At 47.7% G+C, this 18,240-nt stretch overlaps 1 protein-coding gene across 6 annotated transcripts; it reads left to right on the top strand.

Annotated features, from left to right (window-relative positions):
* The first annotated feature begins 103 nt into the window (after positions 1 to 103).
* LOC106732075 (uncharacterized) lies at positions 104 to 17,986 on the top strand. Of its 6 annotated transcripts, none has more exons than XM_075913969.1 (4): positions 104 to 280; positions 7,733 to 7,873; positions 14,884 to 14,997; positions 15,363 to 17,986. In XM_075913969.1, exons 2-4 carry the CDS (start codon positions 7,795 to 7,797, stop codon positions 16,943 to 16,945), a joined length of 1,776 nt encoding a protein of 591 aa, XP_075770084.1. In that variant the 5' UTR covers positions 104 to 280; positions 7,733 to 7,794; the 3' UTR covers positions 16,946 to 17,986. The 6 variants fall into 6 exon arrangements, with proteins under 6 accessions (XP_075770084.1, XP_075770082.1, XP_075770085.1 ...); XM_075913967.1 differs by having other exon boundaries at positions 7,733 to 7,933; XM_075913970.1 differs by having other exon boundaries at positions 105 to 280; positions 15,366 to 17,986.
* The last annotated feature ends 254 nt before the right edge of the window (positions 17,987 to 18,240 follow it).

The following is an 18,240-nucleotide window of genomic DNA, read 5'->3' as shown; positions in this document are numbered from 1 at the left end:
TCCGCTTCGCCCCGGCCGGGTTTTCAGTGCGTCACCCTCCCGCACTAGTCACTTCCTGCCCCTCCTCAGGCCCCGCCCACTAGGGCCGAGCCCGCCGTAGCGTCTGACTCTGCGCGCGGGCAGAGGGAGGTAGCAGCTCTCTCCCCTCCCCCCCCCCGCGCTAGCGCCGCGCGCGCCCCGAGACGAGAATTCGGAGGGAGCCGTTAGTGTCGTTACTCGCCGCGCTGCGGCTTCCGGTCCCCGTCAGCGCCGGGGGTGGGGAGAAATCGGAGGAGCCGAGGTGAGACGGGGGGGCAGGGCAGGTGAAGTGTCAGACGGGGGGGGGGCGATAAGGGGCTGTGGGGACTTGGGGGGGGTTGATAAATCGCTGGGGGAGGGTAATGGGGGAAGGGAGGTTTTGCCCTGGGACCCAAATCACTGGCTGCGTGTGAGGGTATGGGGGGGGGCTCCTTGTCACACGTGTGTGTGTGTGTGTGTGTGTCAGAGATCACGTGACACCGTCTCCAGCCTGGTGACGCGGTGGGCGGGGCGATGACGTTTGCTGAGGGGGGGAGGGCGATGACGTTTGCTGGGGGGGGCTCCCGAAGTTTTTGCCACAGCTGGGATGCTCTTTCCAATCCATCAGACCATGCACCTGCCTAAGGGCGCATCCAGGCGATCTGGGCTGCACCCTGGGCCGGAGGTGCCCCACCCCTGGCTAAGGGCTTCCCCAAACGTCCAGGTTCACTCTTCTGGGGCTCAGGGCTGATAACAGATGTTGTGGTACATTCGGCTCTGGGGCTTGATAAAAACTAAAGGGTTCGGTGAGCTGTAAGCAGCCATTGGAGAGCAGGCTGGGGTGGGGATGTGCAGGGGTTGGATCTAGGCAGGATGTCGGTGCAGGAGCGGGCTTGGGGTAGTGGAGATTCAGGATCTGGCTGGGGCATAGGGTACAGGATCAGGGTGAAGGTGGGCGGTCTGGGCAGGAATTGGGGTTCAAGAGCGGGCTGCGGGTGGAGGTGCAGGGTCTGGGAGGGTGTGGGTCTGCAAGGTCTGGTCAGCATGGGATAGGGGACTGATTACCTGGGACACCTCCCAGAGGTGTGCAAATGGATGTATATTAGGGAGATAAACTCCGGATAAAATGTAAGCATGTGACTGTTAAAAATCCTACCAGTTACACAGCTACATGCACTGCAGATTGTGCAGCTTTGTACTGCGGAGCCTGCAGCACGTTGGGCTGCCCTGGAGCAGGGTTGGGAGCTGCAAGCCGGTGCACGCTGAGAGTGCTCTCTAAGTGCGCACCAGCTCCTAACTGTGGGACCCGCTCCTGATGCTGGTTGGCGGCGGGCTCTGCAGTATGAGCTATATACAACAGCATGCAGCACAGGATCCAGCCCATGAAGCTCAGGGTCCTTGGCCCCCTGCAGCAGGACAAGATGTGCTGGTGCTCCAGCCACAAGGGGTAGAGACGGCAACAAGCCTCAGAGCCCCTCCCCAGCATGGCTTGAGCACCGGTGCCAAGTTGCCCTGTTGCAGGGGGCGGGAGGGAGTCCAAAGCAGCCCAGCCTGTGGGTCGTAGGTTCTCCATCACTGCCTTAGAGAGACCTCATAATTCAATTAGACAGCTTTAGTATTTTGGATATGGTAGAGGATTTTTTCCCTAGAATTAGCCTGATAGTGATTTGGATGCGAGTAGGCAAGGGGTCATTACCATCTGGAGCAGGGATTTCCCATCAGGCCATGCTACCCTGCTTTCTGTGTCCCAGAGTTCAGTGCAGTTCTTGTGTTGGACTTTGTGTTCTTCATTCTGTATATGAATAGAATGATGCACATGAGGCTCTGAGAGCTTTTTTTAGGGGTAGGGGGTAGGTGTGCCTTCCCCCTTCTCTGATGATTGGCTTTGATTCAAGCAGACACTGGGAGGGAGGATAGTGGGAAGGTTTTTCATTAGCGTGCATGGCTGGATATTTTGCCCTCAAGAAGGCAGGGCTATAACAATAAAAAATAAAAGGTTGCAAACGCTATAAGAGAATCACAGAAAAAATTGCTAAAATCTGTAACTACTATGTACTTATGTGTTTCTGAGCATTAGCTATTAAAACAAAAACAAATAGTACATGACAAGCATTGCACAGAGTAATAAAAGTAATAGAAATAACATTTGCAAAGGAGCAAAGCTTAGGTACAATTCAAATGGGATACAGTGATGGGAGTGTGGTTCAGTGATTCATGGACAGCAGAAAAGACAAATCTGTGAAATGTTATGAGACTTCATGTTCTCTCTTTAGCCCCCTTTTTTCCATTTTTAACCCCCTGTAAAATGTAGTTAGCAGAAACTTATCCATAGTAGGGCAAAGGGCAGTGGCTTCAGCAGAGCTACTGAGCATGCTCAGTTGCTGTTTTTTTTATTTTATTTTTTATTTTTTGTAAATTAAAACAAAATCGGGTTTAAACAAATTTAAAAAGCCCCTCTGCCACAGTCACACTTTGGTGCCTCATTCCCACTAGGGTTATTGTTTTTACCCCTTCTGCTCTACGTGTACTGGTGCTTTGCCCTCTGTTTTGCTGCAGCAGCGGAGTTTACCTGCTACTTCTCCCCCCCCCCCCCCCCCAGCAGCCTTAAGGAGTGAAATCTGAGACCAGAAGCTCATGTCACTACAGCCCTGTATGTGAGGGGCAATGGTAGGAGGGAGGGCTGTTCAGGGGTCAAATGGGGCAGAGGGGATGGAAGTGACAGGGTAGGGGGAGGAGCCATCTGCAGTGTTTGCAAAACCAGCAAGTGGGGCAGGTGTGGAGTGTTTCCCATTTCTAGGGTATCTCAGGGCCTCTTCCCAGGGCTGTGATCTGAATGGCACAATGTCCCCCAGGTACTGGCTTCCCTGCTGCATAAGGTGGATTTGCCTGTGTCATGGCTCCTTCCCCACTCTGGCATGATAAATGCAGAAGTGGGGGTCAGCAAGTGTACCCCAAAGCCTTATCTACCAGGCTTTGGTATAAAACTTCCCCCAAAATCTTAAAAACCTAGATTTTTGGAATAAAACTTCTGCTGCCACCACCCAAATATTAATAACGAGATTAGGGGAAAGATCATTTGGGAAATCTCACCCCTATTATAAAAATCAGGACACACAAGTAACCAAAGCCAGGTTAATGAAAAGAAAAGAGAAAACTTTTATTATTACAACAATATTCCTGTTGCAAGCATAAGGATCAGATGGAAAGGTAACAAAATATACTCATGAAGGAATTACACCATGGGCTAGAACTTAGTTAAAAAGAAAAGCCAAGCATCTCTTAAGCAGTGCCAGATATCAGATCCCATACCCAACGAAACTACCTAAACTTTACCCTACTTACAGAAAGTGAAGAATTGTTTCTTGGAGAGAGAGAGACATGCTTGTCCCTCCCTATAGCTGCAGAGGACTCTCCCCAAGAGACAAAAGAGGAAAAAATCCAAGTTCCTTTGTCCCAGTTTGAAAGTCCTACCTACATTCCTATTGGCCACTCCACCTGGCTAGGTGTAGTTAACCCCTTAATCCCCAGGCTTCTGGCTAACCCTCATAATCATGACAGCCTGCTAAAGGGGTGAATGCAGGGAAATGTTTTAGATAACAGCCCCTTCCACACATGGCCATAGCTAGACCTGGTTTTAGGATCTAAAGAATCCTGGATCCGCTTCTGTGTCTGCGTAAAGCTGCCTGTCTCACACTATAAAGCAGAGGTGGGTAACTTCCGGCCTGGGGGCTGGAGGTGTCCCCAGCTTGCCTGGATCTAGCCACCGAAGCTCAGGGACCCTTCCCCTCAGCATTGGGGAGCCTGCACTGACTTTCTAGCCCCCCGCCACTCCCCGTGGGGCTGGAACACACAAAATCTACCAGGTTGGGCCCCCCTAAGCTCTGGTGTGTGAGGGGAAAATGGGGAGTGTCTGCTTTTCAAGTCAGGGGCCACATCAGTGAGGGGTTATTTATTCATTTGTTTCTCACTTGTGTGCAACCCCTGACTGATTTTTCTGTGGGTCATTGGCCCCCAACCCAAAAAAAGGTTCCCCACCCATAAGTTTATTGAAGGAAATTGATGCATGAAATTGCAGGGGAGGCAAACTCTATGCAGGGGCCAAACTGACTGTATGGGGGGGCAGATCACACAACTGGCTGCAGGGCCAAGACAGGGGCCACAGGGCAAAATTGGGACAGGCAGTGGAGTTAAGAACAGAATCTGGGCACTTCCAAAAAAGTACCCCAGTGGGGGCAGCATTTGCAGTGTTTGTAAAAATATGGATGGGGGGAGGGAGAGGGTTTTTTCCCTCCCTGCCAGGATAGGGGGTGGCAGTGCCCACTTGCCAGGGCTGTGTGGGTGGCCAGTACCTGGAGAAGGTGCCTTTTCCCTACCCGAGAGGCAGGACTCTGCAACAGGGGGTGAGATTCAGTGGCTAAGGGCTGCCTGTGCTAGCTGCTGTTTTGCCATGTGCCCAACACCCTAGTGAGGATGAGCAGATGCCCCAGATTAAAGCCCTGCTGCAGCATGTTGACTCTTTCTTAAAAATGGGCAAATTGTCCTGTATTTTCTGTCTCCCTCCTCATCAGTGCTTGCGGGTCCTGCTGCCGCCGCCACATGGCCACTCACCAGCTGCCCACCCATCAACAGGGAGTAGGGGGTCCAGTGGCTGCTCCCCCAGTTGGTCCATCAGCGCAGCCTGTGCTTCATGTCAGCATCAGCCAGCAGGAGGGCCCCTCCACATCCCCTTCCTGTTGTGTGCTAACTGCACTGCCAGCTGCAATGGCTGGTCAGTGTGACCAGGAACCAGACGGCAGCTGCCCACCCATTGGTCCTTTCCATTCTCCCCCTCTTGCTGCCTTCTCCCTGCTTGGCCCCTTCATGCCTCATAGCCCCCCTGTTCCTTCATCTCCCCCTGTGGAGTATGGCCCTGCCCATGTATTACCTCAGGGAGATGTGATTCCAGGTACCAGGAGAGGGGAGTGTGTCCTCCCTCCTTGCCAGACTTGGCTCAGAGGAGAGCTCCAGGGTCAGTTCTATCAGACACCTCGGTCGTGTGAGAGAGGTGTAAGTAGGGGGTGTCCCCCACTCCCTTTTGAACCCTAAAGCCTTAAAGATAAGAAGGCTCCAGCTAAACAGTAATTGGGCTCATCTACACCGGCCCCTTTTCCGAAAGGGGCATGTTAATTTCACAGATCGTAATAGGGAAATCCGCGGGGGATTTAAATATCCCCCGCGGCATTTAAATGAAAATGTCCGCCGCTTTTTTCCGGCTTTTAGAAAAGCCGGAAAAGAGCGTCTACACTGGCCCCGATCCTCCGGAAAAAAAGCCCTTTTCCGGAGGATCTTATTCCTACTTTGAAGATCCTCCGGAAAAGGGCTTTTTTTCCGGAGGATCGGGGCCAGTGTAGACGCTCTTTTCCGGCTTTTCTAAAAGCCGGAAAAAAGCGGCGGACATTTTTATTTAAATGCCGCGGGGGATATTTAAATCCCCCGCAGATTTCCCTATTACGATCTGTGAAATTAACATGCCCCTTTCGGAAAAGGGGCCAGTGTAGACGTAGCCATTATGTTTAACAGGGATTTGCTGTTAATTTGAATCTGTGTACTGCTTGGTTCTGATTGATTTCCGTTGAGCTCTCTTGAATATAAACAGTTTTATCAGGTGTCCAGTATTCAACAAAGGGAAATATGGTCACTGTAACCCTAGTGCTTTTTCACATCACTTGCCACTTGGGTAGGTTTTGCTTTCTGAATATTTACTACAGGTTAGATGATTAAATGTCAAACCACTGAGATATTGTTGAAAATAATTTTGTACTTGAAAACTTCTATATTTCTATAAGTAATTCCCCATCCTACAAACACTGAAGTACACACTTACATTTTCTATTACTTTTTTTATTGCATATATAAATATTTGGATTTATACTCATATACTTGTACTTCAAACCACATATTTCAGTTTCATAGTTCTTCTGTGTGCTACATCTATTGTAACAATACATTCCAATGGTGCTCTTCACTCTGACAGCCCTACTGTTCTGTGTTACCAAATTCCAGGGTTTTTAAAATAAATTATCTTTTTTGAAAGGGTCCAGGATACTGTGCTGACCTCACCAGAGGTATCTCCCCCCTGGTTCTCTGCAGGGGAACAGCTAATGCATGTTCACCTATGTTTGTAAAACACACAGCTTAGCAGTGGCCCAGGTCACAATGCTTCCCCTGTTCCCCCTTGGCTGTAAACAGCTAACCGCAGCCAATGGGAGCTGTGAGACTCCATGGCTGTGGAGCCAGTAAGTAAACAACCTGGAGCGACCCATTAGTGAGTTTCTCAGAGTGAGTCCCTGAACCACTTTGAGAAACACTGGTATATGGGGTATAATGCTAAAGGTGTGAAGGTAAAGCACACAATGTAAAGCACCTTCAGTCTTGGCTATTTCACTGCTCTGTCAGTTCAGTTTCAATATGGGGTTAGTTTAATTTAAAACAATAAATAGGCTGAGAGCTGACTGGCTTCCACTGTATCAGTCTGTTCATGGAGAGAAACTGCTGGATCCCCAAGGGCTCCTGAGTCTAATGAAGACAGCTCAGCGAGAACCAATAACTGAAAGCTGAAGCCAGACAATTTCAGGTTAGAAAGGAGGCACAAATGTTTGATGGGGAAGAGGATTAGTCACTGAAACAAATGGTCACAGGATATTGTGGATTCTCCATCTCTTGATGTCTTCAAATCAACACTGGACGACTCTTTAGAAAACATTCTTTGGGGAAACAGAGATTTGTGCCTAGATAGCTGGGTTAAGTTTAATGGCTTGTGCCACAGAGGAGGTCAGACTGCATGACTAAGGATATCTTCTGATCCCATGAATCCATGAATTTTAGGATCTCAGCCTGCAAACTCTTAGGCTATGTCTAGACTGCAAGCCTCTTTCGAAAGAGGCTCTTTCGAAAGATACTTTCGAAAGAGCCTCTTTCGAAAGAGAGCGTCTAGACTGCACGTTGAACTTTCGAAAAAGCGGCTTGCTTTTTCGAAAGAAAGCATCCAGTGAGTCTGGATGCTCTCTTTTGAAGAAGCCCTATTTACATTGAAGAACGCCTTCTTTCGAAAGAGGAACTTTCAAAAGAAGGCGTTCTTCCTCGTGAAATGAGGTTTACCGCCATCGAAAGAAAAGCCACGTTCTTTCGATTTAATTTCGAAAGAACGCGGCTTGAGTCGACGCAGGGGAAGTTTTTTCGAAAAAAGGCTACTTTTTTCGAAAAAACCCCTGAGTCTGGACACAGCCTCAGTGCACATGTTTAAAAATAAGCATCTGCATAGTCTTATTATCGTCACTTAATTTCTGTTGGGGAGAGGATTTATAATTTGCCTGTCAGATGAAAGAACCAAGCTCTGTGCTGCAAATAAATGGATGAATATTAGGGGTTTTAAATACAGCAGCCTAAATTTAAACAACTACAACACAGACATGTGAATGTGCAGCTTGTTTATAAGAAACACTGGATACACCAAACTGAATCCCATTGTTGCAGGTGCAGTAATGTTATAATTCAAGCCAGGTATTGAGATAAATGAATGTGGTTTTGGGATCTAACTTGTATGCGCTGTTTATGGAATATCTAGACTCAAACATTTGCCCAAAATGTCCAGTACTAGTATGCCTGTCACCAGGGACAGATTCTGGGGAGAATGGTGGTATGGAAAGGATTAAAGCCCCTTCTGAAATGTCTCCAATTGCCCTTCTCCCCCTGACAGGCTACAGAACAGCTATATTTGTCTCCAGCTCAGCCCATGGCCTGCAAAGCCAGGGAAAAGAAATGGCTGTGGTGGAACCAGTGACCTTCGAGGAGGTGGCTGTGTATTTCTCTGAGGAGGAATGGGCTCTGCTGGACCCAGGTCAGAGAGCCCTCTATTGGGATGTGATGCAGGAGAATTATGAGGCCGTGAGCTGGCTGGGTAAGGATTCCTGTCCCCTCAGGTATCAGAAGCTGGGTGGGCTCTGGAGCAGCTGGGTTAGGTTTGGTTCAGGCCCCTCAATGTTCTCTTCCCTGCCAATATCAGGAGTATGAGCCCCAGTGATCCTGGCTCCTGTGTGAGAGACTGTCCCCTCCATGGTCCCTCCCAGGGGAAGCAGGTTCAGGATCATAACAATGGTGCTGCTCTTCCCACAGCCAATGTGCTTTCCCTCCATCTTGCACATTTTCTGTCTTGGTGAAGGTGTCAGTGGAAGAGCCCAAGCAAGAACGGCTCCAGGTTTGTCGGGGCTTGATCCAGCTGCTGTTAGTGCCCACAAGGTACCCCCTAGCAGGGTCTGAAGCAGCCAGCCAAGGACTCACTTAGCTGATCTGACTACTTCCTCCTCCTATTTCTGGTTCAAGTAGAGCATCCAAGCCAAAGAGCAGGGCGAGCCGAGCCCCCAGCCAGGAGTTTTGTGGACAGAGCCCATGAGGAGCTAGAGCTCTGCTGGGTCCTTTCTCTCCAAGTTCTAGTGACCTGCCATGTGGCAGCTGCAGTCTGAGCCCTGCCTGTGGGCCTCGATGTCAGACCTGCCAGCCCTCACTGGAGCTCCCCTTCTGAGAAGTGTGTTCCTGACCTGCCCTGGGACGGGAGGGATGGAACGGGCCATGAGGGAGACTTGGTTATACTGTACACAGTGCAGCAGAGTGCTCAGCTTCCCTGGGGAATCAGCTGGGCCATTCCCCTGGCGGGGCGGGGGATACACCTTTACTGCAGGTGAGTGTGTCCTGTTGGAAGAAGGAAACTCGAGAGGATGGAGTAAGTGGGACCACTTTATCACCCCCTCATGTTTATCTCAGACCCCCAACACAATGTTCTGAGTGACAGTGATTTGGCAGCAGTTACACTCCTTTATCTATTTTAGTATGTAAATTTACACAACTATCACTACTTTCCATAAGCCCACTGGTCAGTGAGGAGGGAGAAACAATAACAGGAAACTTGGAAATGGCAGAGGTACTTAATGACTTCTTTGTTTCGGTCTTCACCAAGGAATGTCTAACATAGTGAATGTTAGAGAGAAAGGGATGGGTTTATAAGATAAAAGAAAAAAGAAAAAGTTAAAAATCACTTAGAAAAGTTAGATGTCTGCAAGTCACGTGTGCCTGATTAAATGCATCCTAGACTACTCAAGGAGCTGATAGAGGAGGTATCTGAGCCTGTAGTTATTATCTTTGAAAAATCATGGAAGACAGGACAGATTCCAGAAGACTGGAAAAGGGCAAATATAGTGCCCATCTATAAAAAGGGAAATAAGAACAACCCAGGAAAGTACAAGCCACTCAGTTTAATGTCTGTGCCAGGAAAGATAATAAAGCAAGTAATTAAAGGAATTCATCTGCAAACACTTGGAAGTTAAGAAGGAGATAGGTAACAGCCAGCATGGATTTGTAAAGAACAAATCATGTGAAACCAATCCACTAGCTTTCTTTGCTAGGGATAAGGAGTCTTGTGGTTAAGGTGGAAGTAGCAGGCGGGGGAGGCTTCCTAAGCCCTGATTGTCCTGGAGGCAGAAGTGGGAGCACGCGAAGTCTCCTCCCACTGCTGGGGCATGGGCTGAGGGGGGAGGGGGCAAAGACTTCATGTGCTCCCCCACCATCAGACCAATCATGGTCTGTGTGTGGGGAAGCAGAGAAGTATCCTGGCCCTGCCCCTTCTAGAGTGGCCCCTTGTTTAAAAAAAAAAAAAATTATTGCCCACACCTGGTCTAGGATGAATTATCCCACTGTTAAATTAATTAGGTGATGTACTTCAGTTTTCTTCTTATGCTGCAGACCAGGTGTGTTTCCAACTACTATTCCAGCATGCTTAAAGGCTCTTCCTTTTCCAAAAGATAATCATATACATTCTTACAGGGTTACTTATGAACCTTAAATTTATCCCAGGATTAAACAGTAACATTATCATAAAGTCTCTTACAAGTGGGTTTTTACCATGCCTTTTATTAGATGATTTATCTTTGAGGCCAGATTGGTTTGACATGTTTTGTTCTTTACAAATCCATGCTGACTGTTATCTATTATCTTCTTATCTTCCCGGTGTTTGCAGATGAATTCCTTGATTACCGTATTTTCCGGCGTATAAGGCGACTGGGCGTATAAGACGACCCCCTAATTTTCCAGTTAAAACATAGGTTTTGGCCTATACTCGCCGTATAAGACTACCCCCCACTTCTGAGGCAATACCATTTAAAAACACCAGCCCGCTGGATGTGCCCTAATACAGTACTGTAGCTTTGGCTACATACAGAACGTCCCTGTGCTGATACTGTATGTACCGCGCTGAGCCAATCCCGGCAAGCGGTGTATTCTATGAATGCATACAAAGCCTGCTCGGATTGGCAAAGGTTGTAATAGCCCGCCTCTCTGACTCAGCCAATCCGAGCAGGCTTTGTATGCATTAATAGATGACACCGCTTGCCGTGATTGGCTCAGTGCGGTACATACAGTATCAGCACAGGGATGTTCTGTATGTAGCCGAAGCTACAGTATGTTTATACCCGGCGTATAAGACGACCCCCGATTTTTGGGGGATGTTTTTTAGTATAAAAAGTAGTCTTATACGCCAGAAAATACAGTACTTGCTCCATTATCTTTCCTGGCATAGAAGTTAAACTGACTGGCCTGTAGTTTCCTGGGTTGTTCTTATTTCCATTTTTCTAGATGGACACTATATGTGCCCTTTTCCAATATTCTGGAATCGCTCCATGATTTTTCAAAGATGATAGCTAAAGGCTCAGATACTTCCTCTATCAGCTCCTTGAGTATTCTAGGATGCATTTCATCAGACACTAATGACTTGCAGAAATATAACTTTTCTAAATGATTTTTAACTTGTTCCTTTTTTTTATTTGATCTTTTAAACCTACCCCATTCCCAATAGCATTCACTATGTTAGGCATTCCTTCATCATCAGACTTCTTGGTGAAAACTGAAACAAAAGTCATTAAGCACCTCTGCCATTTCCAAGTTTCCGGTTACTGTTTCTCCCTCCTCACTGAGTAATGGGCCTATCTTGTCCTTGGTCTTCCTCTTGCTTCTAATATATTTATAGAAAGTCTTCTTGATACCCTTTTTGTCTGTCTAGTTTGAGCTCATTTTATACCTTTGCCTTTCTAATCTTGCCCTTGCATACCAGTGTTGTTTGCTTATATTCATCCTTTGTACTTTATCCTAGTTTTCACTTTTTACATTACTCCTTTTTGATTTTTAGATCATGCAAGATCTCCTGGTTAAGCCAAGTCATTTTTTTGCCACATTTTCTATTTTTTCCTCCGCAGTGGAATATCTTGCTTTTGGGCCCTTAATAATGTCCCTTTGAAAAACTGCCAACTTTCGTCAGTTGTTTTCCCCCTTAGTCTTGCTTCCCATGGGACCCTTACTTACCTGCTCTTAGCTTACCAAAATCTGTCTTCCTGAAAACCATTATCTCTATTTTTCTGTTCTCCCTTTTACCATTCCTTAGAATCATGAACTCTGTGATTTCATGATCACTTTCACTGAAGCTGCCTTCTACTTTCAAATTCTCTACCAGTTTCTTCCTATTTGTTAAAATCAAATCTAGAACAGCTTCCCCCCCAGTAGCTTTTTCAACCATCTGAAATAAACAGTTGTCTTCAATGCAGTCCAATAACTTATTGGATAGTCTGTGCCCTGCTATTTTAGTTTCCCAGCACATGTCTGGATAGTTGAAGTCCCCCATCACCACCAAATCCTGTGCTTTGGATGATTTTGTTAGTTGTTTAAAATGTCTCATCCACCTCTTCCACCTGGGTAGGTGGTCTGTAGTAGACCCCTAGCATGACATCATCCCTGTTTTTTTATCCCTTTTAACCTAACCCAGAAACTCTCAACACATCTGTCTCCTACGTTCATCTACACCTCAGTCCAACTGTATACATTTTTAGTATATAAGGCAGCACCTCTACCCTTTTTTCCCCACCTATCCTTCCTGAGTGTGACGGACCGGGCCGAGCCTGGGCACTACTGAGGGTGTCTGCTCAGGGCAAATTACTCAAAATCAGGGCTTCTCACAGCCCCTGACTGGAGGCCTTTCCCAAATAGGCCACAAACCAGTCACACCGAGCACTTCATCTGCTAATCCAGCCAGCAGGAAGCCTCACAAGCAAAACCTCTGTGATACCCCAGCTCTCCCTGTGCCACAATCAGCTCTCCCTGTGCCACAATCAGCCCTGGGCCGAAACACAGATGAGGGGTTATAGAACCCAATCTCACCTGCCCTGAATGGGTTCTCCTGATCCCAAAAGACCAGCCACAGTTCCCAGTCAATTTACCCACAAGATCATGCTGGGCCAATCCTTTAGAATAAAAAAATCTAAAGGTTTATTAAAAAAAGACAAGATGGAGAGTAAGGTTGTTAAAGAAAATACATGACATGCACCAATCACCAAGTTCTTGATGCAGGCTCTCAGCAGAGATGTTACAAACTTCTAGCTTAAAAGTCTCTGGTGTACATCCTATGTCAGGACGGGTGACAATCCTTCCCGGCTTGCTGTCCCTCGCAAGGCTGCATCTGGGGTCAGTGGCAGAATTGAAGATATGACGGAGTTTGCTTCATGGCACTTTATAATCATCCCTGGTATCTTCCAAGCAGGCGCAGGTCACATGGCCAAGTGACCTATCCCTGTGTCCCATGTCAGCAGCCATTAGATACTGACTGATTTGCAGATTCCAGACGCATTCCTCAGGTATGTTTTGGGCACCTTGAGAGCCATTGTCCCTGGAACTGTGCTAAATAGTACAGTCATTCACTGGATGTTCCTGGCCTATTGCTCTGTCTCAGACAGAGAACCTTTCAGCATAAGCACAGAGTACATATTTATAATTCCACATACAGATATAACATAAGTACATGAATAGCATACATAGAATCAGTAGAACATAAGCTTTCATTTGACACCTCACATGGCCCCCTTTGTATAGATTTTGGGGCAAACACCCCATTGGAGGCGCAGCAGTGATCTGGCTTCTCCCCTTAAAATCCAATAATGTGACAGTAAGCTTTACCCCTCCATATCAATATTCCAATCGTGTGTATTATTCCATCAAGTCTCTGATTCCAATGATGTCGTAGTTATGTTTATTTATTAGCACTTCCAGTTCTTCCTGCTTATTACCCATACTTCTTGTATTTGTATATAAAAAACAGGACTATGTAGCACTTTAAAGACTAACAAGATGGTTTATTAGGTGATGAGCTTTCGTGGGCCAGACCCACTTCCTCAGAGGCATCTAAGATACTGATTTGATCTTGCTTCCTAATTCTGCTGCTTTGTCCCTTTTTCTCTGCTATTATAGCCCATTTGTGACCCAACACCCAGGTCTCCATGTTCTTTGCTTGCCTGTGTGCTTTGGTCACCTGCCCCTGTCGATCCTAGTTTAAAGCCCTCCTCACTAGGTTAGACAGTCTGCATCCAAATACAATCTTCCCCTTCCTCAAAAGGTGAACCTCATCCCTGTTTAGCAGTCCTCCTTGAAATAGCATCCTGTGGCTAAGGTAGCCAAAGCCCTCCCCGCGATGCCATCTTCGCAGCCAGGAATTCACCTCCAGGATGCACCTGTCTCTGCCTGGGTCCCTACCTTTGACAGGAAGGACTGAAGAGAACACTCCCTGCACTCCAGACTCCTTCACCCGTACTCCCAGTGCCCTGTGGTCACTCTTGATCTACTCGGTATCACACCTTGCAGTATCATTAGTGCCCATACGGATATGTAGCATGGGGTAGTAGTCAGAGGGCCAGATAATCCTCTACAATGCATCTGTAACATAACTTCTTCCCTTATCAACTGATCATGTAGTCCAGGGCTATTCAACACCCTGGTGTAGTTGATAAAAATGTTATTGACTACACGATTAGTTAAATACCCACTTCTTAACATCCCTAGAACAGACTTGTTAGCACAGGAACCAGGAGCCGTCAGTACACTCCATCATGAGGAGATGGGGGCCCAGAGCCAAAGGCCCTGCTTCCCCCACCCCTCATCTCTGCCCCATAGCCATCAAGACTCACTTCCACTCTCCTCAGCTCATCCCTGGCTACAGCCAGCCCCATCTCAAGTCTTTGTCCTGCCTCCAGGGCAAAAAGTGTCACCTGATCACACACCCCTCCAGGCTCAAATTACCATGAGCCTGGGCCATTGTGGACGTGCTGGACTAGGCATTCTCCAACAGTGAGGCACCCCCATGTTCTCATCTCCATCTAGATAGGGGTCAGTGCCCAGGGAAATAGGCACATACACAGGGTTACCGTAAATTAGTGTATATAACCTGTGGGTTATACACGTTTTTACAACCCCCCCCCATGTGGTATACATGTCCGTGGGGTATACAAGTTTATTTTTACTCACAAGCAGCTCCCCCGCCTGGAGGAGGGTGGGTTGTACCTGGCTGTGGCTGCACAGGGCCTGGGCTCCCTTCCCGCAGGCTGGCCAGCTTGCCTGCGCTGCGTTCTCTGCTCCCCCACCCAGAGGAGGGTGGGTTGTGCCTGACTGTGGCTGTGCAGGACCTGGGTGTGAGTGTGGTGAATGGATGAATGCAGGACCCACAGGCTATATACGTCCCCGGGTAATCAAGTTTTTTTTTTTTATACAAAAAAGAAAAACCGCAGGTTATACATGGGTGCATGTTATATTCGCTAAACTGTAGTATTAAATGGTGTAGAAATCACATGCAACATAACTGAGTGAATACAATTCTGACTTTGTCATATCCCCCACCCCATTCTGACCCAGAAGTTTGCGGCTGCTCAAGTTGTCTGAGTTACCATAGTCCCATGTTGGATCAGATTGAACTCGGGGAATGTTCCTTGTGACATATACTCTGCCCAGATTCTGTGTGCCTTCACCTTGCCTGATTTCACCCCTGTGCAGGATTCTCCATTCCAAAACCTGACCTAATCACCTGGCTAGAACGAGGGAAAGAGCTGTGGGTCCCAGATCTCCAGGCTACCAAAGAAATAGAGATCCTGAGAGGCACCTGCACAGGTGAGGAGTCAGGGAAACTGACACAGAAACCTTCTGTTGAGTGCAGGAAAAAGCTGGGACAACCAAAAATGAGCAGTGAGTGAGAGCCCTCACTTCTGCCCCATATCTCCCAGGTAGGAATGCAGGTGTCATCCTGGCAAATACCTGTCACAACTCCCCAGCCATCCTGTCATCTGTCAAGAGTTTCCTCCCTACGTTTTCTTCCCTGGGAATGCTTGAGTGGGATGTGGAGATAGAATTCAATGTCTCAGTCTCCTTAACTATTATTGTGTGGTGCTTTCTGTCTTTGCCATTTTCCTGTCAGTCCCTTCTCCTCAGCACAGACAGTAACTATAGCCTGGATTCTCTCTCTCTCTCTCTCCCAGCAGGTGATAGAACAGCGAGGGAGAACAATAAGAAGAATCGACAGCAGGAAGCTCCTGAATCAGTAGAATCTCAGGGAACGTTTGTGGAAGGAGCTAAAGGGGATTTTTCCCAGTGTGTAGAACAGGGGGAAGCCTGGGAAAATCGACACAGGGGAGAGAGGCAGCTGGAGAACAATCCAAGCAGGAAAGCAGAGGAATCCATTGAATGTGGGGGAGGATCCAAGGATCCCAAGGAAACTCCAGTCCAGGAGTCAAATCACAATCAAAAGAAACCTTGTGAATGCTCAGACACTGGGAACAAAATCAGTGAGAAGTCAGGCCTTATTTTGCCCCAGAGAGGGCACACAGGAGAGAGACTCTGCAAGTGCCTTGACTGTCGAAAATGTTTGATTGAACTGTCATCCTGTATTGAACATGAGATTATCCACATGGGAGGAAAATCCCATACGTGCTTTGAGTGTGGGAAGAGCTTCACTTTGAGATCACACCTTAGTATACATCAGCAAACCCACACAGGTGAGAGGCCATATAGATGTTTGGAATGTGGGAGAAACTTCATTAAGAGGTCACACCTCAGTGTACATCAGAGAATTCACACAGGAGAGAAACCATATAAATGCCATGAGTGTGGGAAAGGATTCACTGACCGATCAACCCTCACTAAACATGTGAGAACCCACACGGGAGAGAGACCATACAAGTGCCATGAGTGTGGGAAAAGCTTCAGTCAGAGTTCAAACCTTACTCTTCATCAGAGAGTACACACAGGAGAGAGACCATACAAATGTCATGAATGTGGGAAAGATTTTACTGAGCGCTCAGCCCTTATTGTCCATGAGCGAATCCACACGGGAGAGAGACCGTTTAAATGCCACAAGTGTGAGAAAGATTTCACTGAGCAATCAGCCCTTACTGTACATGAGAGAATCCACACAGGAGAGAGACCATATAAATGCCATGTGTGTGGGAAAGGATTCACTGAGCGATCGGCCCTTATTGTCCATGAGAGAATCCACACGGGAGAGAGACCATATAAATGCCATGTATGTGGGAAAGGTTTCACAACACGATCAGCCCTTACTGTCCATGAGAGAAGCCACACAGGAGAGAGACCATACAAATGCCTTGAGTGTGCAAAAGGTTTCACTATGCGATCAGCCCTCATTAGACATGAGAGAACCCACACAGGAGAGAGACCATATCAGTGCTTCGACTGTGGGAAAAGCTTCAGTCAGACTTCATATCTTATTAGCCATCAGAGAGTGCATACAGGAGAGAGACCATATAAATGCCGTGAGTGTGGGAAAGGTTTCACTCGTCAGTCAGCCCTTACTGTCCATGAGAGAACCCACACTGGAGAGAGACCGTATAAATGTACTGAATGTGGGAAAGGTTTCACTGAGCAATCAGCCCTTACTGTCCATGAGCGAACCCACACAGGGGAGAGACCATATAAATGCGTTGACTGTGGGAAAAGCTTCCGGCACACCTCACACCTTAGTAGGCATCAGAGAATCCACACAGCTCCTGAATCAGCAAATCCCCCAGCGAAGAAACTGCAGATTTCATTAGCTGGCATGTAAAACACTTCTGTTAGAGCCTGGGCGCCTGAGACTGCTCTACATATGAGGGAAATTCTCCAAGCACCCTGCCTAATTTCCACGCAGATGAGTGGCACTTGGCTCCCAGGGATCCAGCTGTCCAGTGCTGGAGTGAGGAGACAGCAGCACCCAACAATCAACTGGTCAGTGACCCGCTGGCTCTGCCTGGTCTGAGCAAACCTCAAGCAGGGGACCCCAATCACCCCTCGTGCCAGCTGCAGCCCTGGCTGCTGATCTGATGGGACACAAACTCCTCCAGATGCTCCCCGAGCCTGCCTCAAGTTCTCCCTCTCCCTTCCTGACCCGGCTGGGATCCTCCTGCCATGGACATTATGAGAAGAACACTTGGGCAAGGCCCCACTTTCTCTCTGAACACCCATTTCCCACCCCCATCATACATCTCCCCGCTTGGCTGGGCTCCCCCACTGCCCTAGAGCTGTTCCCTGGAAGGGGCACGTGCAGAAAGGCTGCTAAATCCTCCTCTCCCCAAATCCCAGAGGGGGCACTGGGATTCTGCCCCCCCTTAAGCGGAGTGATTGCTAGTCCCCTAGTGCCCTGTGAGGGCAGATTAGCTCATTCCCAGACACTCTCATATGACCCCAGACTATGCTGAAATGTGTTTTGTATTTGTCCTTTTCCTGCCTGATGGGCTAGAACTCACTGGATCAGGGGTCGGCAACCTTTCCAAAGGTCCCATCCTGTTTCACAGCCCTGGTTCCATCTCTGGGTACAGTTGCTGCTGGACTTTTCTGGGCAACTGTAGCTCATGTGTTCATGGGAACTTGAGGGCTTTTTTTTATTTTAGTATAATGACATATAGAACTTTTGTAACTAATACAGTCAAGTAATGAGAAGTAAAGCAGGTTTAGCCATTTCTGAAGAAAATGGGTAAATTGTATTTATTTCCTTGATTCTGAGACTTAAAAGATTCCTTGATGTTTCACTCTATGGATGTGAAAGTGATTAACGGCCCACCCTGTATCATGGGGTTTTCTTTCCTTGTGAAGGCTGTTGGGTCACACACTTTGATATCCGGTTAGTTAGATGTGCAGACGTCACAACTCAAATGATCATTTGCCAAAATTTTAATTGTATTTTCACCATGTTCTTTGGTGCCTTTGCCACAAGCTCTTTGTGTGATTTGAGCAATGACAGTGGTCAGTATCTCTGAGTGGGGTGAGCAGGGGAAGTTATGGGGTAGGGGAGCTGCCCTGACACTGCACCACCACCACCCCGGAGGGATTGCTCTGGCTGCAGTTTTCTAATCTCCTAACCCA

The sequence above is a fragment of the Pelodiscus sinensis genome, chromosome 32 (genome assembly GCF_049634645.1).
Source record: "Pelodiscus sinensis isolate JC-2024 chromosome 32, ASM4963464v1, whole genome shotgun sequence".
Taxonomy (NCBI): Eukaryota; Metazoa; Chordata; order Testudines; family Trionychidae; genus Pelodiscus; species Pelodiscus sinensis.
The sequence above is the reverse complement of the archived record's forward strand: the minus strand, read 5'-3'. Positions and strand labels throughout refer to the sequence as shown.